This window comes from Tamandua tetradactyla, chromosome 5, assembly GCF_023851605.1.
Source record: "Tamandua tetradactyla isolate mTamTet1 chromosome 5, mTamTet1.pri, whole genome shotgun sequence".
Taxonomy (NCBI): domain Eukaryota; kingdom Metazoa; phylum Chordata; class Mammalia; order Pilosa; family Myrmecophagidae; genus Tamandua; species Tamandua tetradactyla.
This window is the reverse complement of record NC_135331.1, coordinates 67,098,236-67,118,422: the sequence shown is the minus strand read 5'-3', so window position 1 is coordinate 67,118,422 and position 20,187 is coordinate 67,098,236. Positions and strand designations below refer to the sequence as shown.

Here is a 20,187-nt window from a genome sequence, read left to right as displayed (position 1 = left end):
CAAATCTGTGGCTTGTGTTTGAAGAGCAACTCTATAGAGGATTGTGCCTTTAACCTGCGGAGACTAATCTACCTCTTGGTAGTTGAGTCAGAATTGTATTAGGGGATGCAAAGATAGTTCAGTGGTAGAATTCTCCCCTGCCATGTGGGAGACCTGGGTTCAATTCCCAGCCCACGCACTTTCCCAAACAAACAAACAAAAAACAAACAAGTATTCAATAAGTGGTGCTGCAATAATAGGGTACTCACATGTACCCAAAGGAATGAAATGTGATCCCTGTCATACACGTGTGCTGGTTTGAAAGGAAGTATGCCCCCTAGAAAAGCCATGTTTTAATCAAAATCCCATTTCATAAAGGTAGAATAATCTCTATTCAATACTGTATGTTTGAAACTGTAATCAGATCATCTCCCTGGATGATGTGATTTAGTCAAGAGTGGTTGTTAAGCTGGATTAGGTGACAGCATGTCCTCACCCATTTGGGTGGGTCTTGATAAGTTTCTGGAGTCCAATAAAAGAGAAAGCATTTTGGAGAATGAAGGAGATTCAAAGAGAGCAGAGAATGCTGCAGCACCATGAAGCAGAGAGTCCATCAGTCAGCACTTCGGAGATGAAGAAGGAAAATGCCTCCCGGGGAGCTTCGTGAAACAGGAAGCCAGGAGAAGAAGCTAGCAGATGACACCATGTTTGCCATGTGCCTTTCCAGATGAGAGAGAAACTCTGACTGTGCTCGCCATGTGCCTTCTCACTTGAGAGAGAAGCCCTGAACTTCATCGGCCTTCTTGATTCAAGGTATCTTTCCCTGGATGCCTGTGATTGGACATTTCTATAGACGTGTGGCATTTTCTTGGTCTTAGAACTGTAAACTAGCAACTTATTAAATTCCCCTTTTTAAGAGCCATTCTGTTTCTGCTATACTGCATTCTGGCAGCTAGCAAACTAGAACATACAGCATACCAAAAAAAGTCAGAATTGCGTTGTTTTGGTGTCACCCAGACAGCTGCTGCCATGACACGGTAAGGACACTTCCTATTGTAACTAGAAGTGCTGCCCCAGCTGCTGGCTGGAAACCATGCATTGGGAAAAAGGATGTTATATGATTTGCCTCTCCCATATGACTAAGTTGCAAATTCAAGTTTTGCACAAAGACAAGGGATCAGCAGAAACTAAATCACACCCAGAACCTAGATTCAAGGGAGGATGGGAAAAATTGTCTTACCTTTTTTAGCCTCTGCAGTAAGGAGTATCACTAGAAGAGGGTTGAAAGAGAGGTTGAGTGTACAATTCACCATATTTGTCACACCGCATATCAGAAGCATCGATGTTGACAAGTGGGCTCCCCACTTTTGAAGGTCTTCCGATTCTCAATTTCATATGTATTGTGAATATAATTAATATCACTGAATTGTACACATGAAAGTGTTTAAAATGGGAAACTTGTGTAGTGTGTGTTACTACAATAAAAAGAAAAATTTAAAAAGAATGCAACCACTGTAAAAGAGTGCATTTCTCCATCTCGTCTGCACTTGGTTAATGCGTGTGTCTTTCTGTCTATTACTTGTTTTAGGAACATGAGAGGCTATAAGAGGGCTAGCTCTTCATCACAGATGAGCTTTGTCAGGATCCAGCACCCCCGTAATATACATATTGGTTTATTATACCAGTGCTACTTGTTTCATTAAGTTCCTCCATAAGTTGCTACTGACTCTTGGGAAAGTTTAAAAGGGAGCCAGGCAGTGCAATTGGGATGAGCTACGCTGAGCATTTAGTTTCAGAAACAGTGGTCAGTAGATATATTAGACTTTCCTGGGTCTATATTCTTTTGCATGACTACTTGGACAGTGCTTTTATGGCCCTCTAACTCTCTTCATTTCTTTCACCTTAGGCTGCTTTTGTGATCAGGATATGTTTAAATAGACCTCGGATTCTGAGGATTTTGTGTGATCTTGATATTTTCTTGGTGCTGGCCTTGGGGAGGTGATATGCAGGTTAGCAAAATATAGTAGAACCTCTAGATCCACCTGGGAACTGTTAAAGCTCAAGAGGATGTGTTCTGCATGTTACACCTTGCCAAAAAGGAGACAAGTTCATTAGAAGAGATACCTAAAAACATCTAAAGACCAAAATCCACAAAAAAAGACGTGAAGATCACATAGGCAAGCTTGGTCATATATCCTTGCTGATAAAGGGTTGCTCGGCTGCTTTGATGATGGCAGGGGACTAAGTGTGGAGGGTTGTGAAGACGTGGAGTAGGCCGGAAGGACCTGTATAAAATCTTGTCTAATTTTTATTTATTTTATCTTGTATTAAGAGCTGGCAATTAAGATCCTGTGCTCAAGGATGGTCTGTATTCTCTGTTACCTTGGGACCCCTTTTAGTTTTGTTTGTTTCCAATAGCATTGACTGCTATTCATTCATGTTAAATCACCCAAAATGATATCTTATGCATTTAAGTGCTCAATAATATAAATGACTGAACAAATCCATTTCAACGGATACTCAATATCCCACCTAGTAGGTCACTTCAACACAGCCTCATGACATTGCCACACCAAAACAGTACTTTATTTTGTAAATTTTGACCCATTATTACTCCCATGTTATGGGTGTATCATCTGCCAAGCGTCAAGGGAAGAAAAATTTTAGTTAAATGGGGGTTGCACCAGGAAAACAAATTTCTTAAATTCCATATACAGGCTTCAAAACTGCTGGGTTCCAAGTTCTTTGAACTCTAGGACTGCAGGTATCATGTGCGACATACTATAGGTAACCTACCTGATGAACTTACTAGTTCTGCATAAGTCAGGTCAATCAATGTGTCAACCTGTCACAGACTGAACATAGGGTCCCAAGGGGCGGGGCCCCACAGCCAAGAGAAAACATCATTCTTTCTCCCCCAGCAGTTATTTCTAGATCTGCACACGAGCATCAGATTAGTGCCGGTGGTTGGAGATGTCAGAGTAAAGGCAGCACCTGAAAGTCCTAGGAAGGTGATGGTGGTGGTGGTGGTGGTGGTGATGGTGATGATATCAGAATCTGGCCTTTATTGAGTGCCTAACACTATAATAAGCACCTGACATGTGTGATCTCATTTAATCATCACAGAAACCCTCTGGGTTTTATATTATTATTATAACTCCTATTTACAGAAGACGATATTGAGGTTTGCAGATGTTCAGGGTCACCCCAAAATTCTGACTTTTAACGACCCAGAGGTAGATCAGGCTCCCCAGGTTAAGGGCACATTCTTCTATAAAGTTGCCCTTCAGACACCAGCCACAGTTTGGGTTTTTCTTGACCACCTGCACTTCTGACCAGCTGGCTGCAAATTTGAGGGCTCCCATCACCCCCTCAGAAAAAAAAAGTGGTTGTTGAGGAGCTCTGTGGCGAAATCTCTCTCCACCCCAGTGCCACTTGAACATTTACGATGTTATTAGCTTTTATCCCTTTTTTGTGGAAAACAAACGCGGTGAGAAAAGTATGACTCTTGTCTAATGCTCCACGTAAATTACACCAAGAGCTATGCACACCTTTTCCAGCAAGTTAAATTTCATATAATACAACAAATGAAACAATGATTGTGAAATTCCTGGGATAAAGCTTCCAAACTATCTTACCCCTTAATATTATTAGTAATGACCTGAGAAGGAGCTGCCCAGGTCATTTAACCTGCCAGAGGTTAGATAATGGTGATAGGAATGGGTGACATCCTTGGCAGTTGTTCCTGCTCCAGGGAAGATAATAAAAAAAGGCAGAATCCCTGCTTTGCATGATGCACCTGGATGTAAGCAAAGCCTTGTATCCCACCCTCCCCAAAGCAAAGGGTTTGGAAAGTTGGACAATGCCTGAGGACTGCTTAAAATTCTTTTGGATAGAGACCATAGCCATGGAAGCAAAACCCTTTATCCCTCTCTCGAGGTCCTGAAATTTCCACCTCATCACTTATTTGAAAAGAAACAAATTTAGCCTCCCCAGAAGATGGTGTAGCCCCTGATACCAGCAAGATGGCCCAAGTGATGAATGGATGAGCACATCTCTTATCCACTCAGTCTACCATAGACTCATTTATTGGGAAATCTCCTGGCCTGGTGCTTCTGACCCAAAGTGGTGGCCAAGTTACCAGGGAAGACTGGCTCTGCCCACTGTCCCTGAGCAACCTGCTACATTTCTGGCTTTGTGACTTTGATAAAATCATTTCCTTCAGCTCAAATGCCTTCCTCTCTCCGTAATTTCTAGTGTCTTCAATTTCTGACATTTATGTAAAGAAGGAAAACAAGTGTTACTGAATCCCTATATGTGTTGGGAACCGCGCTAGTTATTTCCACATTTTTTTTTTCGCTTATCCTCACAGCCTTTCCTTGTCCTGTTCAACAGGTGACAGATTATGCATGAAGGCTTAGGAAGATGAAATGACTTGTCTAAGGCCACCCAGCCAGTTAGTGATGTCAGGTTTAGAACTCAGATGATTGACTCCAAAGTCTATGCTCTCTTTGGGTATGAATATTTTGATTTTCCCTTTTGAGTCACGCTCCTGGACGGCAGAAAAACTGTCTTATTCATGGCTATCCTTCTCCCTGCCTCCACTACCAAACCCTGGAGGAGCTCCTACAGGTGCTCAGTAATTATGTGCAGTTGCTTGAATACCCGTTGTATGAAAGAGACTTTGAGGCTGGATATCTGAGACCCGAGACACAATGTGATGAGGAATTACAAGGATGCCCTACACATACATGCTACACGAGCAGTGGGAGAGTCCAGACCCGCTGGGAAATAATGGTGGACCTTTGCTGAGAATCTTCCTTACTAGGCTTTGGAGAAACCACTGATTACCCAGCTAAGTCACTGATAAATAAAACAGATTAAATACTCGAAGAAATTCAGGCAAGGGGAATGTTAGTTCTTAAAAGCTGTCCTGGTCTCTTTTTGTGTGTGCCTTGGGGCCCTCAGCTGCCTCAGCGTGTGACCAAACAACTCCTTCCTGCCGCTGGCTGCCGGGAGCTCTCTGAAGTGGACAATGAACGCAAACTTGGTACCCTCGGTGAGAGGTGAACCGCCACAGAAGTTGCTGCTGACGCTCTGGGTGATGTGGTCCAGATCTGTGGTGGAAATGACAAAGCATGCTTCTCCATGAAGCAGGGTATCTTGACCCATGGCCATGACCATCTCTAACTGAGTAAGGGGCACTCCTGTTATAGACCAAGAAGAAATGGGGGGGAAAGCACAAATCTGTTCGGGGTTGGGTTGTGGATGCCAATCTGAGTGTACTCAACTTGGTTTTTGTAAAAAAAAAAAAAAAAAAAGAAGAGAAGGAAATTTCTGGACTGATACTACTGTGCCTCATCACCTGGGGCCCAAAAGAGCCAGCAGAATCCGCAAAGCTTTCAATCTCCCTAAAGATGATGATGTACACAAGGAAAGTTGTGAGAAAGCTGCTCAACAAAGAAGGGCTGGGAACCCAGGACCAAAGCACCTGGCTTTCAGCATCTGGTTACTGCATGGGCCCTGCAACATAAACGTTGTTGGAAGAAACAGTGTCTAAGAAAAATAAGAAGGAGGTTGCAGAATATGCTAAATTTTTGGCCAAGAGAGTGAAGGAGGCCAAAGAAAAATGCCAGGAACAAACTGCCAAGAGGTGGAGGCAGTCCCCTCTGAGAGCTCCTGCCTCTGAGTTCAGCCAAAGATAAGATTTTCAAAGAGTAACAAATAAGATCAGACTTTAAAACAAAGAAAAACCTGTCCTGGAAAACCAGTCTGTTGTAATTCTAGCCTCTAAAGGTCTTTAAATAATTTCCAATTCTTTGATTATCTGAATGGCAGCATATTTTCAAGAGAAAATTAAACATTTTTCCTAACTCTAAGTAAAATCTTATTTCTTTTACAACTCAGGAATCTTCTTTCTCTCTGTATTTGTTTTCATCAAAATTCTGAGGAATGCAATTAGGAAAAGATTCTATGTAAATTGCAAATTCAAACAAGTAAAGAAAATACTGAATTCATCTTTCACACAAACTACATATAACAAAGCTTTCAGGGATTTATAAGTCCCAGTCTTGCTCTTTGAGAATATGGTTTTGGGAACAAATTGTGTCAGCAGCATGTGAGGGTACCATGGCTCCAGGGTGGGGAGACTTAGGAAGTTTCTGTTTCTTGAGGTTGTGCCCTATCAAAATCTCTCTTATTTCTAGCTGCAGAATTCAATGAGTGTTCAAGTGTCAAAATTCTTTCTTTTCCTTTCTTGATAAGTAAACTCCTCTCACTAATGTCCTCGTGGCGCCATGTTCCCGGACTCCCTGCTATTGCACGATCTTGGCTTTAGGTACGACACCACCCGAGGGAAAACACACAAAGTCACACTCCTTTCTACAGAAGATGATGGAAGGTGCTTTATGGGTTTTGGAAAAGATTCCATTTCATCTCTTCTTGAGGTTAAAGCTTGAATATGCAAAAGGTACCAGTTGTAACTGGAAACATATATGGACACCAATATTACAGAGTAGATGGAGCCCTGTGCATGTCTCAAGGCTGGAAGGTTCTCTGCTTCAGATGCCAGTGGTCCTTGAAGCGATCTACTCTGCTCCTCTCAGTGAGTGAGTGGCGGTCAAGAGCCCACCCCAGAGTCGGTTATGTGTCCTGGGGTGGGAAATGCAATTCAACAGATAAACTTCTTCCAGATTTTAAACTAATTATCCAGTGGTCAGCCCTGTCCACACCCCACCACTTCAATGACTGAATCTTTGGGAATTCTGATTTTGACATCTGAAAATTTTGTTTCCCCCACTCTTGCAGGAACTTAACTTTAAAGGCACTTCAACTTATCCATCTGCTCTCTAGATTCCAGAATTTCGCTGAGCATATCCAGTTCTCTGTCTTTACAGATTTGTGAAGTTGATTTGTTTTTTTAATCCCTTTAACTGTTGTTTAAATGAGGTTCTAGAAACCTTCACCACGCTTTTTGTAAATTCCTTTTCTGCTTAAATTAACTGGGTATATTAGTATTAACTAAAGTGCTGGAAATATATCAACAGTGATGACTTTCCTGACAATCGTTCTGCAAAGGGCTGATTTAAGCTTATTACACGCTGCATACCACATCACATTTGAGGCTGAGTGACTAAGTTTTATGCAGAAAGAAAACTGCATCTCCTTTTGACAAGCATTAAAAGTATGCTTCACTCTGAAAAAAAAAAAGAATAAAAAGTTTTAGATCTGTGAAAGTATTCCTCAAATATTTTAGTTTTTTTTAATTAGAAGAGTCTTAGGTTTACAGAAAAATTGTGTAGATAGTACAGAGTTCCCATATAAAATCCCCTCCCCAAATGCAGTTTTCCCTATTATTAACATTTTCCATTGCTGTAGTACCTTTGTTACAATTGACAATGAAACATTAGTATAACTATTGTTCTAGTTTGCTAGCTGCCAGAATGCAATACACCAGAAATGGAATGGCCTTTAAAAGGGGGAATTTAATGAGTTGCTGGTTTACAGTTCTAAGGCAGAGAAAATGTCCCAATTAAAGCAAGTCGATAGAAATGTCCAATCTAAGGCATCCAGGAAAAGATACCTTGGTTCAAGAAGGCTGATGAAGTTCAGGGTTTCTCTCTCAAGTGGAATGGCACATGGCAAGCACAGTCAGGGCTTCTCTCTCTCATCTGGAAGGGCACATGGCAAACACGGCATCATCTGCTAGCTTCTTCTCCTGGCTTCCGGTTTCATGAAGCTCCCCGGGAGGCGTTTTCCTTCTTCATCTCCAAAGGTCACTGGCTGGTGGACTCTCTGCTTCTTCGTGTTGCTCTCTCTGAATCTCTTTCTCCAAAACATTTCCCCTTTTATAGGACTCCAAGAAACCAATCAAGACTCACCCAAATGGGTGGAGACATGTCGTCCCCTAATCCAGTGTAACAACCATTCTTGACTAAATCACATCATCCAGGGAGATGACCTGATTACAGTTTCAAACATACAGTATTGAATAGAGATTATTCTACCTTTATGAAATGATATTTTGATTAAAACATGGCTTTTTTAGGGGGCATACTTCCTTTCAAACCAGGACAATTATAATTAGACTATATTAGCTATAGTGCATAGTTTGCATTAGGACTGTACTTTGTATTATAGAATTCTATGTTTTTTTAAAATTTTTATTCTGGCAATATATATATATATATATATGATCTGAAATGTCACATTTTATCCACTATCAATTGTACAACTCAGTGGTGTTAATTAAAAATTTTAAATATATGTTAAGCCCAAGCTTATAGATGAAAAATAGAGTTAAGTTATTCTTCATTTTTGCAAAAATTAATAAAAACAGTTCAAGTGCAAGAGTCATAATAGATGTCAAATATGTATCTTTGTTGTGGTTTCATAGCAAATAACCTTACCTACTGAGAGCGTAGGAATTATGGGAAGTAACTGCTCAATAAATGTTGTTAAGTTGAATTGAAATGCCAGCCATTGGTTTTCCCAAAGGGCTCTTAAACTAATGTCTTTGGTCTTGGGAGAAGAAACAAACCCACAGTTTTTAGCTACTATGTTCTGTAGGGTTGTTATGCTGTGATCTGCAAATTTCCTCAAATACAATTTCTAGGATTCTTTACTTCACAAAGTAAATTCCAGTGCAGAGATGGGGGGGAGGGGGGATGGGAAGCCTATATAAGCAGGTTTTAAAAGTTTGAATCGGAATAGAGAGCCTGAGAATTTTCATCTACAGGGAAATGATCCAAACACATTTTGAAGAAAAATTATCCTTCCTGTGTGAGCATGATAACCTACCCCTTGAGAAATAGGTGAGATGCTTTCTCCTTTTCTCTCCCAAGTCTCCCTTCTGCTTCCTGGCTCCTTTTTTGATTCCTTCTTAGGCTCTCAGTTGCTCCCTTCTCCTGAGTTTACGTTCCTCTCTACCTTCCCTTTGTTCCCGCTTCTATCCCCTTGGGTTCCAGCGTTGATGTTTGCCTTCCTGGCTCCCCAGCTTCTGCTCCTTCTGCTACTTGTGTGCTAATTGGCACCGAGAGCCCAGCTGCACCCAGCAGCTGGGTGGGGTTTCACTTGGGTAAATTAACCACATCCTGGAGTGCAGTCCAGCTGGTATTTTCTTAAGCGTTGGGAGTTGGAGTCAGGTCAATGGAGGTGGGGTGGGGACTAGTGAAAACATTTATTGGAATAGTTCCCCAGAGAATGGCCCTGTATAAATCTCCCAAAAGGTGAAATTGGGTGAAAATGAAATGGAGGTAAGTGGATGTGGGCCTGAGGACATGCAAAGGAGAGGAGCCCATGGTGTGTGGGGAGAGCCAGGGTGGGGTAATTGGAAGACTGAGTTAAGGCCATTCAATGGGCTTTCCTCCTTCCCCACCCAATTCTCTAACGCTCTGAGCAGCTGTGGTGCTGCCGCCTGGGGGACTGCCTGGTGCCATCGCTGCCTGTGGCTGGGTGAACGTGGGGTGGGCCCTGCTCCAATTTGAAAAGAGAACGGATGCCTAATTGTGACTCCCAAAGCAGTGCTCCAGGTGCAGGGCATATCGCCCACTTAACCCCTTCCCCCAAAGTTCTCAGACACCCTCAAGAAGCAGAAAGGTGGGTTCTGCAAGGTCATTTTTAGGAGCTCTGTGCAAAATGTTTTCTGAGCCACTCTGGAACATAGCATTGCAGAAAGAGCTATTCTACAGGGAGGATGCCACAAGTATTGTAGTTTCAAGAATTCTTAACAGGCCCTGTCCAAAGACTTGATATGATCTAAATTCCATTTACAGGATCTGAAATTCCATTCATAGATTTATGCCTTTAAGTCTTTAAACTAATGAAATGTAAACAAATGTAAGCAAATCCCAGGAGGGCTAGTAAATTAACACTTATGAATCATTTTAGCCTCAAATCACAACAAGTTTGTCCCTAACCTCCATCCCCTATATCTCGTATTCCTGCAAAAGAGAATTCTTGCCTCGAGCCAATCCTTGGCTCCTTCAGACCTCCATGCCCCCAAGCCTTTGATCTGCTATTTCTTCTGCCTAGGACTTGCGTCCCTCTTTTGCTATTTAGGTAGTACTTCAAAATCCAGGCAATGAGAGCTGGCAGCCTCTCCAGAACATCAACTAGTTCCATCCCGCTACCCCATATTATTGACAGCCTCTACCAAAATGAAAAAGTTAGATTGGCCATAACCCAATCTTTCCTTAAAGAGTGGGAAAATATTGAAAGGTGATGGTAGAGTTATTATAGAGAAGGTCGGGTTTAACAAATGAGTATGATTGCTGAATCATTATACTGATATTTCTTTTAGTCTCCAGTATCTTAGAGCAGCCACAAGTAAAAACCTAAAATAGTGGAATTGTCACTCATACCAACTCTGAAATCTGTTCTGCAACTAATTGTGGCAATGTACTTTGAAATTTATTGCTTTTTTTGTATATATGTTATTTTTCACAAAAAAAAAAAGAAAGAAAAAAGAAAACCAAATTTCTTTTAGTCTCCAGTGTTTTGGAGCAGCCAGAAGGAAGAATCTGAAATAGTGGAAAGTAACCCATAATGAACTCCGAAATCTGTTCTGTATCTCGTGATTGAAGTTTACTTTGAAAACCTTTGCTTTCTCTTTCTTTTCATTGTATATATACATTATATTTAACAATATAAAACATTAAAAAAGAAAAAGAAAAATCCCAGGCTCAAAGGTTATGGCAGGCTTAGTAACGCCACTATAGCCCCTTATCCCAGTGTAATCATTGGCAGATAGGTACGTCTTCCCACCGGCTTCTCAAAAAAATGTTTATGGAGTGAATGAATTCTTTACTGTTAACATGTTTTTAATGGGGTGATGGTGCAGGGCTGAAATAGAGAAAGAGTGAGACCGACCTCCAAGAGAAAAAATAAGGATATGCAAAGATAAGAGAGCGGGTTACTGGACACAAATTCCTCTTGGTGACAGGAGGCATCCTAAATCCTTCCTTACTAAAGTCTATGAGAATGTAGCTCCCTGTCCACCATTTACGTTTAAAATGTATTGACACCCTTGATACACTTGTCAAAGTGGTGTTTAATAATCAATTCTCCTGCAATAAAATAGGGCAAAGTTAAAAAGTCAAATTTGCTTTGGATTTGTCCCTGTTACCACCCGTTGATTCCTGGATCCTGAGTTACATCATTTTTGTTTTTATGTTAAAACATTACCAGTGATAAAAACAAAAAGAAAAGTGGAAGAAGGAGACGAGGAAGAGGAAGACAATTGAGTAGGGGAGGATGTTTCTATTTCACATGGGTTTGAAAGTCTTACTTTCTTCTCAGAGATACTAGAAAAACAGGAAGAGGTCTTATGGAGAAAGATCCCCTTTAACTTGACCATGATTCAAACAAAGAAGAAAAAATCCTCAGGGGAAAAGACTAAACTCCAGTCTTCATTTGTCAACAAATTCTTCCCGGGCTCAGAACTCAGGTCCTTCAAAGCTGAAAGCAGAAGAGAGAGCAATGACCTTCAAGAAACTGATTCCCATCCCAGCAATGGGACACAGTTGACAGCCATCTCAGACAATAAGTAGCTGCTGACTGCTGTTATTTCTTTATTTTTGAGAATAATATTTTTTCCTAAAAAAATTTTATGGGCTAAATTAAAAGAAATCTGTCTCTGTTCTAAACATTTGCTATGTTATTTAAATGCTTTAAATTTCCTGATTTTACTTTTAACATACTCCAAAATAATTTAACACTGTAGGAAGTTTCAAGGAAAATACTGAATTTCCTTTCATCATAGCACAAATGACCATTTTCCCAAGATTTTTTGTCTTTTTTTTTTTAATGTATATCCATTTATTTGTTCAGTAAATCAGCCAATCAACAAACATTGATTGAGTGCCTAGTATGGGCCAGGTATTATTCTAATTGTTGGAATAGCAGCCATGAACAAAAGGAGCTTATGCAAAAAAAAAAAAGAAACAAAAACACATATCATTTCAGGAGGTGATAGGACTATGGAGAAAGATAAAGCCAGATAAAAAGGAAGAGAATGATGGGATGGTAGTGCTGTTTTAGATGGGATTGGAGAGGAGTCTCTGATTTGGTGGCATTTGAGCAGAGATCTGAATAGTCAGTCATTTAGATATTGGTGGGAATAGCTTTGCAAGTAAAAGGATGTGTAAGTGCAAAGGCCCCCAGGTGGGACTGAGCCTGGAGTATTTGAGAGAGAGCCAGGCAAGTGTGGATGCTTAGGCAGGATAAGAGCAGAGGAGAGGGAGAGTGTAGTAGGAGAGCTAGCGGGGGCCAGAGCCTGCATTTTTCATACAGTTGCAATAGTTTACAAACCCTCACTGAGCTTTCATGGAGCCAGGTATCCTACTTCTGTACAACATTCTCACACTACTATATTTCCAGATGTATATTTAATATGCATATTCCATTACATACATATGTCATGTCTACTTAATAAGTTCCTTTCCTTGCCTTTCAGTGAATATCTTTGTCTTTCCATCTCCTCCATCCCCTGCTTCATCGTATTTCAGCTATCTTAGTATAAATTCCCAAAATAGGTATTACAGATTCAAGGGTTATGAAACATTTTGTAGTTCTAAGTAAGTATTGCCAAATTTTGCCCGCAAGTGATGTATCCTATACAATGCTTTCAATCTATTATCATATTAAATTATCAACCCATGGCCAGTCTTGCTTCATTTATGCCTACCCATATGTATACAAGATTTTTTTTAACATCATATCCCAAGCATAACATCTTTTTTTTTTGTATGTTGTATGGCAGGGTCATATTTCATTCTTTTTCAGTGTGAGTATCCCGTTATTGCAGTACCGTTTGTTGAATTTTTGTTTGTTTTGTTGGTTGATTGGTTTGGGAAGCACACAGGCTGGGAATCGAACCCAGAGCTCCCACATGGCAGATGAGAATTCTACCACTGAACTACTCTCACACCCCCAATATCATTTTATCTGTAATTAATTAAGTGTATTTTTAAATGTTTTTCCATAACTAGTGTTCTAGTTTGCTAGCTGCTGGAATGCAATATACCAGAAATGGAATGGCTTTTAACAAGGGGAATTTAATAAGTTGCAAGTTTACACTTCTAAGGCCTAGAAAATGTCCCGATTAAAACAAGTCTAAAGAAATGTCCAATCAAAGGCATCTAGGGAAAGATACCTTGGTTCAAGAAGGCCGATGAAGTTCAGGGTTTCTCTCTCAAGTGAGAAGGCACGTGGCGAACACAGTCAGGGCTTCTCTCTCAGCTGGAAGGGCACATGGCGAACACAGCGTCATCTGCTAGATTTCTCTCCTGGCTTCCTGTTTCATGAAGCTCCCCGGGAGGCATCTTCCTTCTTCATCTCCAAAGATCACTGGCTGAAGGACTCTCTGCTTCGTAGTGTTGCTCTCTCTGAATCTCTCTGAATCTCTCATTCTCCTTTTATAGGACTTCAGAAACTAATCAAGACCCACTCAAATGGGTGGAGACATGTCATCCCCTAATCCAGTTTAACAACCATTCTTAACTAAATCACATCAACCAGGGAGATGATCTCATTACAGTTTCAAATATACAGTATTGAATAAGGATTATTCTACCTTTTAGAAATGGGATTTATATCAAAACATGGCTTTTCTTAGGGGGCATAGTTCCTTTCAAACCAGCACAACTAGGAAGTTAATCTCTCTTTAAAAGAAGGCATTTCCTATCTGAAAATTGTTCACTTGGCCCTAAATATGATTCGTAGCTTCAGGAAAGTGGTTAATGCATGTCTGTGATTGTGATTAAATTAACTTGACAAAATCAAGTAGCTGGTCACCTCTGTGGGGGCAGCCCTGACCGCTTGGCTTCTCCATTTCCAAAAATCAGTGGCTCCCCGAACTATGCGATTCGGTCCCTGAGAAGCTCTGGGGTCTGGTTCTTGCTCTCCATGGCTGTTGTCTGGAGCTCGCTGCCTCTTGTTCTGACCCCTGCAATCACTTCCGAACCGGCTTCCCTGCTTTTAGTCCTGCTCTCTTGCCAACCCGCCCTCCACTCTGCCGCCGGGTGCCCTTTCTGAACCACAAATATGATCACATCTCATCTGCTTAAAATCCTTCACTGAGTATCTCTAGCTTTGAAGAGAAAATTGACACTCCCAGGTCTGACCTTCGATGTGTTTATGATCAGTTTGGTATCTCTTCATCACTTGTGACTTCCCCAAACCCCCATCACGCTCCCACATTCTCCCTCCACCCCTGATATGCTGATTGCCTGCAATTTCCTGAACCGGTCACGCTTTCCTAGGCACTTCCCTTTGCCAGGAAAGTGCTTCCCTTGTGCCACACCCCTCCCTCTGCAACCCTCCCCTCTTACCTCTCCCCTCCCTTGCACCTACCTGGCTGGCCTCTGCACATCCCTTAATGTGCAGTTCAAGCAGCACTTTTTCTGGAAAGCTCTCCCAGACCCACCCACCATACCTGGCTTACCTGTTGTCACTAACACTTTCTGTCATACATCCTCTGTATCTCTTTGACATTACACTTCTCATTTGTATTATAACTGTGGCTTTCTTGTCTGCCTCCCTTGTTAGACAGATAGCTCCTTGAAAACAGGAACTTTTCTCCTTATCTTAGCTCCCTGGACAGTACCACCTATATTACAAAAAAAAAAAATCATATTCCATACAAGGGTGAGGATTCTTGGTTGTAAGCAACGGAAACCAACCCTGATTGATTTAAACTGGAAAGGAACTTAATGGGGACATGCCGCTTACCTGACAGAATTTACCTGTAGGGCTAACAGGTTGGTTCAGAGGCAAAGCAGCCAGGAAAAGACTCTGAAGCACTTCACATAACTCTGGGGTAACTTTTGCTTCCTCCACAGAAGACCAGTCCTCCCACCACCACTAACCCCTAGTAGCCTGAATCATCTGTTGTGCATATTGAGCCATGACATAACTTATCCGTTGATGAAAGGGTTTCCTAGATTAATAATAATTTAAAATGCACAGGGTTATGAGGAGGTGTCCAGAGGTTTTATAAGTTAGTACTCATATTTATACTTGTGTTTTAATAATGATTTATCAGGTTCATTTGTTTTGGTAATTGAGGAACTCTTAAAACATTAATTGTCCAATCATTCATTCATTCAACAAATATTTACCAAGTATCTTCCCGTGTAGAAATCTGTTTCAGATTGCTAAAGCAGCTGAATGCAATATACCAGAAATGGATTGGCTTTTATAGAGGGGATTTATTAAGTTACAAGTTACAATTCTAAGGCCATGAAAATATCCAAATTAAGGCACCAACAAGAGGATACCTTCTGGGAGGAAAGGCATCCGGGTTCCTCTGCACGTGGGAAGGCACATGGCGACATGTGCTGGCCCCTCTCTCCTGGGTTGGTTTCAAAATGGCTCTCTCAACTTCTGTGGGTCCTTCCGGCTTCTGCTGGGGCATTTTCTTTCTCCAAGCATCCTTCACTTGGTTCATCTCTCTGATCTCTCTGTGTTGGCTCTGAGCTCTCTTTATGTTTTCTGCCTTTTATTCTCTTCATAGAAGACTCCAGTAAAAGGATTAAGACCCACCCTGAATTGGGAGGTCCACATCTTCATGAGAACAATCTAATCAAAAGCCCCCACCCGATTATAACAGGTCTGCCTTCACAAGGTTGAATTAAATGAACATGGCTTTTCTGGGGTACATGACAGTTTCAAACCAGCACAAAGGTACTGCAGATTCTCATCTACCTAGGAGACATAAGTAATTTAACTCCCAACACTCTGGAGAAATGAACCAGGCAGGAACTATAGCCTCTCAGAGGTTAAGTGACTTGCACACCTGATGGTCCCCCAGCTCCAGTTAGATCTTCTGCCCTGCTGCCGTGGGCTTCTCAGTGTAATGGTATTAAACATCACTGAGTGCCCACGCGGGATAAAAATGAAAATGGAACGAAAAGAGATTTTGTAATCTTTCCATTGCTAGATCATAATTGGCGACCTTTGAGAAACAATTTGGGTAAATAAGTGTGACAACAGCAGTATAAAGGATTACTCAATAAATGTGGCAAGGAAATGGTGCCAGCAAAGATAAACCATTCTTTCAAAACATTTGAGAGTAAAAGAAATGATCAACAGAGCAGTGACTTGAGGAGTGAACAGAAAAAGGAGGAGGGTTTGGTGGGGCTGGAACTTGAGCATGATCATAGGTTGAATCTATGGTGATACGAAAAAAGGGCTAAAGCAAGAGTGAAAGCAAAAAGATGCAATGCTGAAAAATTCTTTCAAATACAAAATAAAACAGACTGCTCTGGGTTCAAATTCTGGCTCTGCTTCTTACTAATTAACGGTCTCGCTGGGTCTCAATTTCCAAATCTATGAAATAAAGTAACTGTGACTCCTTGCATTGATTTTAGACAGAATGTCCCGTGCTGGCTGGTAAGAAGCAGTCCCTCCAGTCCTCCATCCACACCTCCCTTTTGCCCCAGCCCAAATTGGGATTACCAGATAAAACACATGCAATATTTGGAACCCACTTTTACTAAAAAATTACTCATTATCTATCTGAAATTTACATTTAACTAGGTGTCCTGTTTCATGTTTCCTACCCCCTCTAAATTTGACAACCCTGCCCAAAATAAATAACCTTGTCTCCAATGTACCAATAAAAATTGAAGGCCAGGCAAGCAACAGTGGCTTAGTGGCAGAATTCTTGCCTGCCATGCCAGAGACCCGCGTTCAATCCCTGCAGCTTGCCCATGCCAAAAAAAAAAAAAAAAAAAAGCAAAAAGAAATGAAGGCCAGCATGAAGAAGTAAAATTCCACTCTACTGGTGGACTATGACAACAGCAAACATTCCAGCAAAGATGAGCACCCTATGATGGTTCTCTTAATAAAAAAAGTAAAAATAAAAATAGCAAGCCACACCTTAGATCTAATATCTTTTATCTAAAATTTTTTACTATTGCAATCCTACTATCTTCGTTTTCATCAGTACCAATGTTTCTTTTGACCTATGTGGTTTTCTACCTTTTTGTCAAGGTTAGTAGAATATTACTGCATATTCACAACTTATGGTTTCTTATTGGCCTCTAGTATACTTTTCCTTCATGCTTGTTCCAATTTAGCTCTTGAAGAGTTTAGGTCAAGATGCTTTGGTCTTGACCAAAGAACACATCAAGTGCGGAGTTAGACATGAATTTTATTAGGACTTACTAACAGGAGAAGATTCTTCCCCATGGCAGCCGTTTGGGAAATGAAGTCAGTACTCTGCAAGGGAGGGTGGGGTGCAAGGGGCAGCTTATCAGGGTTTAGGATGAGGACATTCCATAGGCTATGAGAACAGAGTTTCATCAGGGTTTGGAGATTTGTTATCAACATACCAGGGAAGAAGAGTTTCAATGCTTTGCAAGATAAGTGGTTTATCATACTATCTGTACATTCTTTTCCTCCCTGAGAAGGTCTGTTGATCTTTACTTCTGTCCAGGTTATGTAGGAGGCTGCGTGCAGCAACTTACTCTCCCTATGGAGGGGGAGCCAAGGTTCTGGGTCTCCACAATGTTTAAAATCGTACATCCTTACTTACAATATCACTTTAAAATCTGTATTAGTTTACAGGTTGCCAGAATGTGATAAACCAGAATTGGAATGGCTTTTTAAAAGGGGAATTTAATAAGTTGCAAGTTTACAGTTCTAAGCCTATGAAAATGTCCAATGTCCGATGTCCAGGGAATGATGCCTTAATTCAAGAAGGGCAGATGGGTTGAATGCCTCTGTCAGCTGGGTAATACATGGCTGGCATCTGCTGGTCCCTTGCTCCTGGGCTCTGTTGCTTTCAGCTTCTGTTTCTGTGGGGGACTTTGCTTCTCCAGAGTAGGCTTTTATCTCTTGGCTTCCCTTGGCTCTCTACAGATTCTGACTTGCTTAATATCTCATGCGTCAACTGTTGGGCTCCAAACAGTCTCCAAACATCGTGTCTCTGTTCTCGGCTTGTCAGCTCTGCTCTGAAGTTTCTGACTTTCACCAAAATGTTTCCTCTTTTAAAAGATTCCAGTAAACTAATCAAGACATACCCGGAATGGGTGGAGACACATCTCCATCTAATCAAGAGGTCACACCCTCAGTTGGGTCACATCACCATGGAGATAATCTAATCAAAAGATTTCAATCTACATTAGTGAATCAGGATTAAAAGAAATAGCTACACCCATAAGATCGGATCAGGATTAAAACATGGCTTTTCTGGGGTACATAATACTTTCAAACTGGCACAAAGTCACTGTCAGTACATGTATGCAATGTACTTAACATTGCATTTTTCAAAAACGTTTTCCTTATAAAAGTATGCTGTGTTTTAAATGTTGACACATAAAGTAGGGGAAGCACTGGTACATAGTACACACTGAATAAAATTTTACTCTTTGATGCTATGGTGATATGATGTCAGTGTTATTTTAGCGAAACTTGAATAGGGGGTCACATAAGAGGTCCTCTAATAACAAGAAGAACAAATAAGGCTTTTGGAAAGTATTTTCTGGCAGGAGTTTGGAATATCCAAAAGCTCCCCAGTGGCACTACCATCTCTGGATTTGTGCTTGCCAGTTGAATGGTCTACAAATCAAGCAGCAAATATTTCGCTCACTCTCTGTAACCATCTGAAATGCATGGCTGTGATTTCAACTCTTCCTCTCCTTCACCTCTTTGGTTTTAGGAGACAAAAACCTGTGCTCCCAACCCCACCCCTATCCCCAGATGCAATTATCAAAGATATCTGTGTCCTTCAAGCAGCAAGCATCTTAAACACTGTGCTAACAGATTTACCACTTGCCTAGAAACACAACATCTTCAAATGAGAAACCCAGGTCAGATCATGAAAGAAAAGCCATTTAATTTCTCAGACAATTTTATAAAAAAAGAGGTTACCAGAAGTGGTCAGTGCCTGAGCTGACAGCAGGAACAGTGGTGAAGTTTATCCCCTTTCTGAATTGAGTTTTACAAGGGACCCACTCATGGTTGTTCTCTCCTTTTCACTTGCTTTTTGTGGCCATTATGCATCTTTAATATGATTAGAGATTAACAGCAAATTCTACTTTATTCTTGATATAGCTTAGCCTCAGCCTCTCAGTTCAGAAGTGGAATTGGATCCCGGAGAGAGAAAAATGAGCAATTCCTCCAGAAGCTGGGCAGAAGGCTGTCTACAAGTGTCTGAATCTGAATAACTGTAGATTAGCCACGGCAGTGGGGGAACTGGGTCTGCAGGCAGTCCCCTAGTGTGGGGGAATATCAGGCCTTCAGGTGGAGACGAGCAAGCAAACACACTCAGTTACCACCTGGCAACTCCAAGGACTGATGGCTGGTCCCGGACCCTCCAAGGAATAACAGCTACACCACTTTCTTTTTTTTTTTTTTAAAGCAAACGGATTGATCCTCAAGCTTCAAAGTCTGAGCTGAGTTGAAGAGGAAAGCTCATTTGTTTTTCTGAGCAATTTTATCTACCTACTGATTGCCTCTTGCTCCCTGAAAAACATCTGTTCTTGCATATGAAATAAACTCACAAAATTCATCCATAAAATTGAGCCCACTGGGAATTTAAAAGAGTATTGGGTTTAATTATCTGTGGAATGAAAAGTATAACAACCATGTGCCTACTGTATACACCTTTTGCACACAAAAGTATGATTATCAATTGTTACCCTTAATCAGGAGCTTTGTTGTGAAGGTCCCCCAGCAACACACATACACACCACCATCATCCCCTTTTCTCTTCTACGTGCCTTAATCCCTTTTTTTTTTTTTAATATGCTTGTTCTAGTTTGCTAACTGCTGGAATGCAATATACCAGAAATGGAATGGCTTTTAAAAAGGGGAATTTAATAAGTTGCTAGTTTACAGTTCTAAGGCCAAGAAAATGTCCCAATTAAAACAAATCTATAGGGTGGGCCACGGTGGCTCAGCAGGTAAGAATGCTTGCCTGCCAAGCCCGAGGACCCGGGTTCGATTCCTGGTGCCTGCCCATGTAAAAAAAAAAACAAGTCTATAGAAATGTCCAATCTAAGGCATCCAGGGAGAGAGACCTTGGTTCAGGAAGGCCGATGAAGTTCAGGGTTTCTCTCTCAAGTGAGACGGCACATGGTGAACACAGTCACAGTTTCTCTCTCATCTGGAAGGGCACATGGCGAACATGGCACTATCTGCCAGCTTCTTCTCCTGGCTTCCTGTTTCAAGTGCCCCGGGAGGTATTTTCCTTTTTCATCT

The 20,187-nt window shown here is 41.2% G+C and overlaps 1 protein-coding gene across 1 annotated transcript in view; it reads left to right on the top strand.

Moving 5' to 3' along the window:
• Positions 1-20,187, top strand: part of LRRC31 (leucine rich repeat containing 31) — a 56,120-nt gene that overhangs the window by 7,263 nt on the left and 28,670 nt on the right. The window contains 3 exon segments of the mRNA XM_077159375.1: positions 11,278-11,524; positions 19,039-19,115; positions 19,118-19,183. Coding sequence (XP_077015490.1) covers positions 11,278-11,524; positions 19,039-19,115; positions 19,118-19,183 — 390 coding nt within the window.